Here is a 12,347-nt window from a genome sequence, read left to right as displayed (position 1 = left end):
TGTACAGCAAAACAATCACTACAACTTAACTTTTGGCTGCGTCATAGGAAAGCTTATATTCTATTTAGTGTATCCGTGGTCCATGTTAGGTCATGAAGAGCAATAAAAGTTTTTGCTAAAGTAATAATAATAATAATAATACATTTATTTGTATAGCGCAAACAGATTACGCAGCGCTTTTTTTTTTTTCCTATGCATACAGTACAGAGGTACATAATACACAGTTAAATTGGAACAAATAAGAACATAAATAAAAACAAAAATAAAACTATAAACGAGACCTGCTCGTTGGAGCTTACAGACTATACATTTTCGTTGACACCAGGCATAAGTGCTTTATTTGTCCATGGTCCGGCCATTGTACATAGTAATGCTGCCACCAGCTTCTCGTTTAGGTATTATAATAATATATTGGGCCAGAAGCCAGCCATGTAATATGTAGTATTAGCTTGAGAACACTGGCTTATGGGTTCGTGGATCGGACTCGGATTAATTGGAATATTTAATTTCCATAAGGGTGCACTCAACAATACACTATATACACGCCACTTGCTGCCAAGCCCCTCGTACATATACGTCTGCCAGACAAACACTCCTCCCCTTTAGGCTGAAAGCCCGAAGTCCATAAAATACCAAAGGGGTCATAACTCCATAACACAGGGTCATAGGAAGATGGTTCTGGTACTACTGGATCCGGCTGGGCCGCCAAAATGTTTGGAGGCCAAACGTGACTTCTGTGCCCAGCTTTGCCTACCAGCTCTGCGTATCTCCCCATCCCGGAGTGTCAGAGAGGAGTGAGATGCAGGAGGACAAGTCAAGCTAACAGTGAAGAAAAAGAAAAGAAACTTGTAACTCTGTAAACCAGCAAGATTTCTTAATACGAGCACCCCTGTGTCCCCACCCTGATACTGTACTGGGTAGAAAGCCCTCTTCTTTTTACCCACTGCTACCTGATCAACTCTGCCAGTGATCAGACACCTTCCGGCTCTCCTTCCTTGTGTTTCTGGGTCACTGCTGCTTCCCTCAGACCTCTAGTTTAACCTCTTCATGGATAGCTTCTCCAGACAGCAGGCACAAGTACCAGCACTCACAGGTTTGTAGGCATCCAGGGAGTTGTGTGTGGAGGGAGAGTTAACGGATTAACCCTTTCTTTAGTTTATTGAACGCCTTACCTTATTTTTGGGTTGTGGAACAAATCGTCTGCATTTCAGTTATTTCCAACACCGGCCGTTGTTAGTACGTAGTGGGAACATAGCCCTAAGTTTTGTGTTTCGGGTGTGATTATGCAAGTAATTTTTCATTTTTTGTAAAGGGCTATCACCATATTGTAAAGTGATAACCTAGTGCTTCGCTATCCGTCCTCTGAGGTCAGATCATCTTCTGCTCCCCAGGCAACCTCTTTAAGCTTGGCCATAGATTTAAGATAGCTGTTGGCCAAAGGCCCATTCTGCCGACAGCTATTTGCCTACATTCTTGGCATGGCTAAGCACTAGTGTTCTCAGTAGGGAAATTTTTGCCAGACTCCCTTGACAGTTATCTCTTTCAACATCTGAAGTCAGGGGACAGTCTGTAGACTGTCATACATATTAGAAGGTCAGCTGCTCCCATCAACATCCGCAGGCTTGGCCAACATTTATCTGATGCGTATGACTGATATGTATGGAATGTGTCATTAAAAAATGGTGTTAATTAGTGATGAGTGAATTTACAGTAGGAACGAAGAAAAGTGCTTGTTTAGGATCGGCCGGCAGCTTGTCAGGCTTCTGGCTTTGAAGTCTATGCTGCTCCTCCCCAGGTGGCAGGAAAAGCTGCATCCAGTCCTGGGAAGCTGGGAGAAGTTTCCCAGGACTGGATGCAGCTTTTCCCAGCACCCAGGGGGGAGTTGCACAGAGCGGCACAGACTTCAAAGCCAGATGCCTGACAATCCTAAAAAAGCACTTCCCTTCGTTCTTACTGTAAATTCAATCATGTTAATCATAAAACTGAAATTTTGGTCACTTTTTCAAATTTTTTTATTTGACCTTCTATATTCGAGATAAAACACATTACATATCAACTTGACAGAAACAAACTATGCAAATCTTTTTTTTTATTTTACTGTAAAATTAAAAAAAAAAATTCCTTTTTGCACACATTTATCCGAATAAAAGTAAAAAAAGAAATAATTAACAGAACTACCAGTAAAACTTGTAATATTTATGAATTTCTAATGGCATTGGGCACTTTTGTAATGTAATGCTATGTCCTGCTTGTCACTACAGATGAGCGAATTTGCCGAAGTTTGGGTTCGTATGAACCTGAACTATCCGCTTCTGATTCCCGCTGTCTGCCAGCTCCGTGAACAGGGTGGATACAGCCTTACGTACCGCCCGGAAAACTGGGATACAGACATTGGCATAGGCTGTATCCCAGTTTTCCAGGCGGTCCTTACGCTGTATCCACCCTGTTTACAGGGGCTGCAGACAGCGGGATTCAGAAGCCGATAGTTCAGGTTCATATGAACCCAAACTTCGGCAAATTCGCTCATCTCTACTTGTCACACAGACACTTTCTTGCATTTATGTAAAGTTGACTATTTTTGCTTTTGCTTTTAGGAATTTTACACTAGCAAAGATGGGACCAAAGTACCAATGTTTATTGTCCATAAAAAGGGTATTACATTGGACGGTTCTCACCCTGCCTTTCTGTATGGCTACGGTGGTTTCAACATATCTATTACCCCAAGTTACAGGTAAGAGACTTGATATATCAATGCCAAAAATACAGGCAGTTGGCATGAAAAGTGAACAAAGATGATGTTTCTAGAATATATAATGACATGGAATTACCCCTCTGGAGACTGCCAGTGATAATCCTGCACAAGATCTCTGTTGGTTTATTGATGTACTGTAATGTAGTCCTAGTATAATATATCATTACTTATTGTATTAAAAAAAGGCAATTGTCTATCACATTCAACAGATGACCTGCTGTAATCTATGGAAGATTTCAGTAGTGATTGTTCAGTTGCCTTGCAGCACTACTGAAGGGAAAATTAAAGTGAATCTGTCATCCCTGCCCGCCTACAGAGCTGGTGGCAATGCTGGATAGATATCAGTAAAATCATTCAGAACATACCTTTGTTGCCTGTCTGTATTTATATTTTCAGAAAACAAAGGGTTAATTTAGACTTTGAATAGGGTCAAGGAGGTGGGGCATATGATTCCCTGATCTCTAGCCCTGCGAAGTCTCACTGTGCGGTATGCCTGTGCATAATAAGCGACATGCATTGTGCGTACAACACACTGCAGTGTAGAGGTCCTAATGCCATGGACGTGATGGGCTCCGCCTCATTGACAGTATTCACAGCCCAAATCAAGACTCTGCAGTAAAAATAACATTGTAATTTAATTCTGTGGATTACAGATATGCCACCGCTTTCTAAGACCCTCAACGGTTTATTTTTTTTCTTTACAGTGTTCAACATGTTTTATAGTTCGTATCATTACGGACCTTAAATTTGTCTACATTGTATTTGTGTTTTTCTACTTCCAGTGTTTCCAGGTTGATCTTCGTAAGGCATTTAGGTGGCATTCTTGCTATTGCAAATATCCGGGGTGGAGGAGAGTATGGGGAAACCTGGCATAAAGGTTAGTTCTTTTCTTTTGTTTTCTTTTCTTTCATTGCCAATCAGGTATCACAGCAGCTGGAGGCGTAAACTAGGCCTCCGTGCCTACCATAGTAACTTTGCTAATAGAGCCTGACTCAGGCAGACTCTACTAGCAGAACACAGATTTCTTACACTAATCCATGCAAGGCTATGGCATTGTATAAATCAAACATTGCTAACAAAGGTTTTCTAGGACCTTGAAGTTCAAATCACCTCCCTCAAATAAAACACATTAAATATAATAACCAATTCATAATACAGTTGAAAAAAGGCTTTTGAACTTTGTTTCCCCCTGTTGTTCCAGAAGAAGATAAGAAATATAAATTTCAGAATCAGAAAAATACAGAAAAAAAATTAGTCCTTTATGTACTATACCTCTTGCTTGATACACTTTTAGGCTGGGTTCACACTACGTATATTTCAGTCAGTATTGTGGTCCTCATATTGCAACCAAAACGAGGAGTGGATTGAAAACACAGAAAGGATCTGTTCATACAATGTTGAAATTGAGTGGATGGCCGCCATTTAATGGCAAATATTTGCTGTTATTTTAAAACAACGGCTGTTATATTGAAATAATGGCCGTTATTTACTGTTATATGGCGGCCATCCACTCAATTTCAATATTGTGTGAACAGATCCTTTCTGTGTTTTTAATCCACTCCTGGTTTTGGTTGCAATATGAGGACCACAATACTGACTGAAATATATGTAGTGTGAACCCAGCCTTAATCAAAAGTGTAATGGGTGTGAAGTGTATTATCTACACTTTTCTGATTCTGGTCTTTGTGCATTGGTTAGTGCATGCTTTAAGTTAACCTCGGTTTCATATATAGGTGAGCTGCATCTATTGTTATATTAACGAACAGTCTGCCCTTCATGAAATCTGTACATTTGACATATTTTGTTCTAAAGAAACTGCTCTATCAGCCATTTTAATTTAAATGAAGCCTCTCCTGGTACTACTGTGCAAACTGTTCACAAATTCACATCTCTTATGGCAGAGAAGGGTTATTTTTGCTGCTGGAAATCCCCCCTCCCCACCCAAAAAGGGGGTATACCCCTTGTCTTTCTCATGGGACAGCTTTTCACAAAATTGTACGTATGCTTATACAAACTAATCATGTCCTCATGATTTATGAAATAACCCTTTAAATGATTAATAAAACTGGAAGTTTTAAAAAAGTGGAGTTTTTTTCAAGTATTGTTTGCTCATTCCACATCAGTGCATTTTTATTACATATATCTGATCATTTTATTTTTATTTATTTTGTAAATGTAACTGGTATCTCCAAGTTCCTTGTCTCCACTCAGGTGGTGTAATATACAATTATCTCCTTTACAACTATTCATGCATATTCTCCTCCATTCCACTTGTGCATTCTTGATTGCTCATGTGGCGTTCTGACTTCTGATCAGCTCACCGGATTATTTTACATTTTGTTTTCTGGAGCAGATAAACAGAATGATGTGTGTGGATTAGCATTTCAATCACTTCCTGGTCACTAGAAATTTAAATTGCCACCTGGAGTGATGTATCTTGGCTTCCAGAATCCTACAGTATGTCGTCTGCTCCAGACTTCTGTAAAATAAATAACTTTTTGTGAGCGTGCACATGGTGTATGTTATATAAATGTAAAAGTGGTGGCTTTCTTATGGTCTTTTCTGCTTTTTTTCTAAGCCGCTATTATGGATAAGAAGCAGAACTGTTTTGATGACTTCCAGTGTGCAGCCGAATATCTGGTGGAGAAAGGGTACACCTCTCCAGCGAAAATTACCATCAATGGAGGATCAAATGGTGGCCTTTTAGTTGGTATGTATTATGTTTTATGTATTTTGTATTATGTTTTATGTATGTGTTATGTATATGTATGTCCTATTTGCCCATGCCGTTGGGCATGCTATTTAGCTTTATCTTTTATGTTTGCATCAGTCTTTTCCTTTAACATAAAGTCTGTATGATCACTGGTTATTACCATTGCCTTGGCTTCCCTTCACGTTCATTTTGTGCACCTTACCTATTTAGCAGAAATGTGTTTCTTGCTCCATGTGTCTTGTTTGATTTTGAATAGTTACACATTTATATAAGGAGAAAGAGACAGTATGTGCTTAGAAATGGGCTAATTCTGTGGGGAAAAGACCTATATTTTGTAGGACAGAATTACTTGCCATCATAGCAGCTGACCTACACATGTTCCTAGATTTGACATTCACTTCACAGATTTTTCTATCTTTATTGTTAGGAGACGAGCTCAAGGATTACTGTGCTCCCTCAAGGTTTTATTTCCATTGTTCTGTCCTCTATCAGTAATATACATATGGGGGTATGCATCGTCCTTTTCCTTTCATGTGAAATGTGGCCTGGATATATACATACGCGTGTGTGTGTGTGTGCACGCGCGTTAGTTAGGCCTGGTTACTAGCTAGGTTGAAATTTTTTCTTAAAAAATATAAATCCATTTTCCTTTTAATCTAAATATTTTAAAAAAATGTATCACTATAAAAATCAGTGTTGCCCAAAATATTCAAATATCCAGAAAACAGCCATTGGATAGACCCCGCTTCTACCTATCGTTCAGAGCTACAAAGGCTTGAGAAAGGTCGGGGGATCTGACCTAAACGTTGCCAGTAGCCACATACACTCATTTCACTATATGCCTTTTTCATTGCTGGATTATGCTTTGTATTCTAGAATAAAACTTTAAGTGTATATTACTTTGAGTGCTGTGTTTTTCTGGATATCTTTGAGGAATTCCTAACCACAGGCACGAGACCTACTAGAAGGGAGCATGCAGTACAGTTTTATTACATAAGATCGGCCCAAAAGATGTTTAAAGTGAGCCTAAAATTGCATCCCTCGCAGTGATTTTGAGCTTTTTGGGCTTTTCTAAACAGGATGTTTGGCGCCATTGACCATAAAAGCCCTTCCAAAGCAGAAGGTGATTTGCATTCCAAGTTAATGAAAGGGTTAATGTTTAAAACAGTAATTTTGTACATTTAAAGCGCATTTCCATCCCAGACCTTTATAGAATATCGACAGTTTGTACTGTAAGTGTCTGATAGATGCAGGTTCCCGCATCCAGAAAGAGAGAGAGAGTAGGGAAGTTAGACTGGGTCCATTTTCGGAAAAAAAAAAATGGATGGAATAAACGATTTATTTGTGTGCATGCATTTTTCCTTTGACTTCCATTATAAAAAAAAAAAGGAATCAAAAGCCATCGTGTTTTTTTTTTACGTTCACAAAAACCGTAGCTGACCTTACTTTTGTGTACGGTAAAAATAACGAATGCGTTTTGATCCAATTTTTTATTTATTTAATGGAAGCCAATGGAAAAAAAGGATCAAAATGGATGCACACAAATGCATCCATTTTTCATCTGTTTGTTTTTTGCAAATACGGATTGCAAAAATGTTGTGTGAACCCAGCCTTACATAAATCTACTCAACTTCATTTATAAACTGTCTCGGACCTTCACCGGTGTTGCCCTTTCCATAAATCAGAGAGGGGCCAGTTTGCGACAGGGGGTGTAGGGACGCCTGTCTTTGACATAGTGCCATTAGTTGGAATATTATACGTGCAGGTGCCAAAATTACTGTTTTTGGTTGGGAATGATCTGAATACATTTTTTTCTGAAAGACATTGGAAGGTATAATACAGATATATTATGAATTATATGAGAGGAGAAATTATCTGATGGAAGGTGCCGATTTTCAGTTTTTACCTAACTGCATGATTTATAAGGTGTCTGAATGTATGAAGCCTGTCTTAATTTTACAGCTGCGTGTGCTAATCAGAGACCAGAGCTGTTTGGATGCGCCATTGCTCAAGTTGGTGTGATGGACATGTTGAAGTTTCACAAGTTCACTATTGGTCACGCATGGACAACAGACTTCGGGTGCTCCGACAATAAAGAACACTTTGAATGGTTATACAAGTAAGACTCCAACATTTCATGCTAGATTCAATAAATATTTGTACCAAATAGTAAATTATAGGACCTCATTCAGTTCATGTTATGTATATTCCTTTGTGTGCAGAAAAAAAATATGACGGATGTTTCGTACAGTAAAAAAAATGTTGAGTGCTGTGATTGCGGTATAAAAATGTAACAGAAAAAAACAACTGTTTTGGAGTCGGAGCTAGTTTTGGCTGGAGTCGGAGAAAGTGTACTGACTCCGACTCCAGCTTTAAAAAAAATCTTTAAAAAATGTAGAATTGAATTTTGATATGAATTTTACTAGTTTTGCTCATGAATATGTATTATGAGCAACATTCTAATAGGACACTGGCCCTATTACATAAGGGTGGTCATGGAAAAGTTTTCGGTGACTATTTGGCAGTTTGTTTGTGAACTGTATAAATGATGGCAGTGTCTTATATTCAGTGAGACTCAGGTGACGTCTTCTCTGATCGAAGTCGCTCACTTTTTTTCTTTTCCATCTGGCTTGGGCCATGACTCTTCTCTGCAGAATCTGCCAGAGAAACATCTTAAGTTCCTTGCTCCAGCACTTTTGCAGTGTCCCAGAGAGGGTGTGCCACTGCAGTCTTATTCATGTAGGTCGGTGTTATCAGGTATGTATGCTCTGGGCTGAAGGACGCATTCTGCACGCCCACCACTAGATGTTGCTTTATACTTCATGCACTACATGGCTCAGCTGAAGGAAGGTGTACAAAAGGGGTTAACTGTGAACATGTCTGATTTCATGTATTTCTCTGCCTATGCCACTGTTTTGTAAATGCTGACTGACATTCAATCCCTGATCTGGGTATGTCACAGTTGTCCCTCCTCTATTTCACCAACCCATCAGAGGTTAGACAGTCCCCGGTGTCTTTTTCTTCCAATGACCTGCCTGCTCCCTGAGGCCTTATATAGTGGGGAAGAAGGCCATGTGCGTCTAATATGTGATCTGTTGGAGAGTAGTGCAGAGTGGGTTAGTGAGTATTTTCTATAAAAGAGTTCCAGCACCATCCATGCTAGGCTAGTAAGACCTGTGGTGAGGCTATTAGATGGTTGAGTAGGCCTGATGCATGCTGATGCTAATAACTTAATAGGAGCCATCAGACAGCAGTTGGATAAGTGCAAGTCAAGCCGATAACTCTGCTACAACATGCCAGGTTTCCTTAGAGGTCTCCCCGAATTCTAGCTTTACCCACAAGGTGCTCACTTTGAGCTCTCAACCAGCAAAAGGTGGATCCTCATAGCTGTGGACTTGGGTACTGTCTTACCACCACTCACTCAAGATAGTTAGAGCTAGAGATGAGCGAACCTCGAGCATGCTCGAGTCCATCCGAACCCAAGTGTTCGGCATTTGATTAGCGGTGACTGCTGAAGTTGGATAAAGCTCTATGGTTGTCTGGAAAACATTGATAGGTTCACTCATCTCTAGTTAGAGCCCCTCTAGCTGAGAACCCAAAGGACTAGATATGTCGTCGTCCCTGACCATACCTGAACTGGAGACAAGAGTGGTGCTGTCTGTGGAAGAAAGTGGCCATGTTTTTCTAACACTGGATAACCCCTTTAAGAAATACTCCAATAGCTGTATTAGTCACACAAAGTGACAAGTACATGACAGAATTATTAAATTGTATTTCTGTGTAAACCATAAGCCTTATTCGTCAAGAAAAAAAATACTCTGCCTATAGTAGTCGTTTCTCACCACTTGTGAATTCTCATTACAGATACTCACCACTTCATAATATTAAGGTGCCTGAAGGAGATGGGAAGCAGTATCCTGCCACGTTGCTGCTCACAGCTGACCACGATGACAGAGTTGTTCCTTTACATTCTCTAAAATTTATAGCTACTCTGCAGTACATTGTGGGCCAAAGCCCGAAACAAACCAACCCTCTTCTCATCCACGTGGATACCAAAGCCGGCCATGGAGCAGGAAAGCCAACAGCAAAAGTGATTGAGGAAGTCTCTGACATGTATGCTTTCATTGCACAATGCCTAAATCTCAGCTGGTGCGAATAAGTCAAACTGAATAGATTTCATTTTTACCACAAGGGCTTTTCTCTCACATGACAAACTCTAGTGTAATCCTTTGTAAGAATCGGAGATTAATTTCCTATCTCATCATTTTACATGTATTCCTGTTACTTGAGCTATACTGAATGAGGAGTTGCTTTTTCTGGATCATATTATAAAGGTTTATCTTTTTATGTGATCTGTTTCGACGGATCTGCCCTTCTAATAATTTAAAGCATACTTTATCGACAGCATTTGGGAAGTTATAAACGTGGATGGCACATATCAAATAAATATTGGCTTCTACTTTATCCTTACTCTGCGGTCTTTGTCTCAGGTTACAAAATGTTTCCTGTCATTTTTCCCTAAATGTCAAAACTGTTCTGCAATTACAGCTCAGACCCAGCCCATGGACAGTCTTTTAATTTATTTTAACCTGTACAGTTTCCCAATCTTCTACAACCCATTTTAACCCCTTAAAGATGGAGCTTGAAATGGCCTTAAGGTCCGTGCCAATTGTCACTTTTGTGTTTACGTTTTTTCCTCCTCGCCTTCTAAGACCCATAACTCTTTTATTTTTCCACCTACAGGGCCATGTGAGGTCTTGTTTTTTTTTCAGGAGCAGGTGTACTTTGTAATGGCTAGAGATAAGCAAACCTGCCTGATTTCTGGTTCCTACAAACCAGAAATCTCGGCATCTGACCCCCGCTGTCCGCCAGGCTCCGTGCAGCGGCTGGATACAGCGTAAGGAACGCCTAGAAAACTGGGATACAGCCTATAGGCTGTGTCCCAGTTTTCTAGGCGTTTGTAACGCTGTATCCACCCGCTGCACGGAGTCGGCAGACAGCGGGAGTCAGATGCCGAGATTTCTGGTTCGTACGAACTAGAAATCCGGCAGGTTTGCTCATCTCTAGTAATGGCGTCTTTCAATTTGCCATAAAATGAATGACTGAACCCCCAAAATATCATTAATGGGATGAATTTGGGTCAAAAATGCGATTCCCCAATTTTTTTTTTATTTTTTTTTTGTGTGTGTGTGTGGGGGGGGGTAGGGGGCTCCATGTTTACATATAATGCACTTTATGGTAAAATTGTCATTTTTTCTTTATTCTATAGATCAGTCTGAACACAGCGATATGCAGGCTTACTAGGTTTTCTAATGTTTTACTATTTTTATTAACAGTAAAACTTTTTTTTAGCAATTAGGTGTATTTAAAATTGCTCTATTGTGACTCTTATAGCGCTTTTATTTTTTCACCTACAGGGTCATGTGGGGCATCATTTTTTGCGCCATGATCTCTAGTTTTTAGTAGTAAATTTTTTTTATAGATCAGACTTTTTTTATAGATCAGATTGATTGCTTTTTATAAATTTTTTTACACATAAAATGTAATTTAAAAAAAGCAATCTTAGCGGGTTTTTACCGCTTTTTGTTCACGCCGCTCACCGTGCGGGAACAATATCTTATTTTATTAGGACGATTACGTGCGCTGCGGTATATTTTATGTTAATTAGCTTTTATTATTTTTATGTGTTTTATGTATAAAATGGGAAGGGGGGTGATTTTACTTTTATTGGGGGGAGGGGCTTTGGGACATTTTTTTTTTAAACTTTTTTTTTGTTTGTTTTTTTTGTTTGTTTTTTTTACACTTTTATAGTCCCTTTAGGGGGGACTTTTGCTTACATACTTTGGATTACATACACTGATCACTGCTATGCCATGCGATCAGGATATGCTATATAGAATGTGAAATACACAAGTGAAAAACAGCCCTACACTATGGCCGTATATCCAGTACTAACCTCCAGGTAGACGTTCTATCCAGGTTGAGGTTTGTCAGGTAATCAGCTACCTGTATCCCCTCTGGGATTGTTTGAATAGAAGCTAGCACTCCTCACTCCAGATGGTGGTGTAGCAATCGCTGATGAGAGTTGCAGTCTGTTTGCTCCAACTGAAATATTCTCTTCACAAGGGAAGCGCTCTGGCCGGTAGCCCGTGCAACACTTGCAATGCAAAAGTCTTTTGCTGGAAACAGACTTTTGCATTATCTAACCTGCTGATGGCTCCCTATAGTGCACAGGGCACTGAGTATGAAGATACGTTTCTTATTTGCATCCTCTGCACCATTAAAGGGAACCTATCACCCCCCGTGCCGGGGTGACAGGCTCCCGACCCCCCGTTAGAGCCCCATATACTCACCTAATCCTGCCGGGTCCCGCTTCTGGAGGTGGTCGGGTGATGAAGATCTCAGCCGCTGCAGCCCGGCGCGCGCGCTGAGAGATGAGTCCAACACCCATAGAGAATGACGGAGCGCTGGACTCTCCTGTCATTCTCTATGGGTGTTGGACTCATCTCTCAGCGCGCGCGCCGGGCTGCAGCGGCTGAGATCTCCGTCACCCGACCACCTCCAGAAGCGGGACCCGGCGGGATTAGGTAAGTATATGGGGCTCTAACGGGGTGTCGGGAGCCTGTCACCCCGGCACGGAGGGTGACAGGTTCCCTTTAAGTATAAAAGTGTGAAACCTAATTTTTTTTATTTATTTTTTTAAAGTAATACCATGTACTAAACGACATCCCCATAAGGATCACCTACTGAGTATCCACAATCACTTTAACCAGTAGGGGCCAATCTAATAGAAATAAACAAATGCTTGTTATCTTCTACCTCACACCTGCCATCTTCTGTTTGGGGGCAAAGTGTAACCAGGTTGTAGGGAATCCACCGATT

At 40.3% G+C, this 12,347-nt stretch overlaps 1 protein-coding gene across 1 annotated transcript in view; it reads left to right on the top strand.

The window, feature by feature from the left end:
* Nucleotides 1-9,929, top strand: part of PREP (prolyl endopeptidase) — an 85,882-nt gene extending 75,953 nt beyond the window's left edge. Inside the window, exons 11-15 of the mRNA XM_069973611.1 lie at nt 2,595-2,731; nt 3,535-3,629; nt 5,331-5,462; nt 7,428-7,584; nt 9,330-9,929. Coding sequence (XP_069829712.1) covers nt 2,595-2,731; nt 3,535-3,629; nt 5,331-5,462; nt 7,428-7,584; nt 9,330-9,624 — 816 coding nt within the window. The 3' untranslated portion in view covers nt 9,625-9,929. The remainder of the gene's footprint in view (nt 1-2,594; nt 2,732-3,534; nt 3,630-5,330; nt 5,463-7,427; nt 7,585-9,329) is intronic.
* The last annotated feature ends 2,418 nt before the right edge of the window (nt 9,930-12,347 follow it).

The sequence above is a fragment of the Dendropsophus ebraccatus genome, chromosome 6, assembly GCF_027789765.1.
Source record: "Dendropsophus ebraccatus isolate aDenEbr1 chromosome 6, aDenEbr1.pat, whole genome shotgun sequence".
Lineage (NCBI taxonomy): Eukaryota > Metazoa > Chordata > Amphibia > Anura > Hylidae > Dendropsophus > Dendropsophus ebraccatus.
Note: the sequence above shows the minus strand (reverse complement) of the source record. Positions and strands in the feature narration are given on the sequence as shown.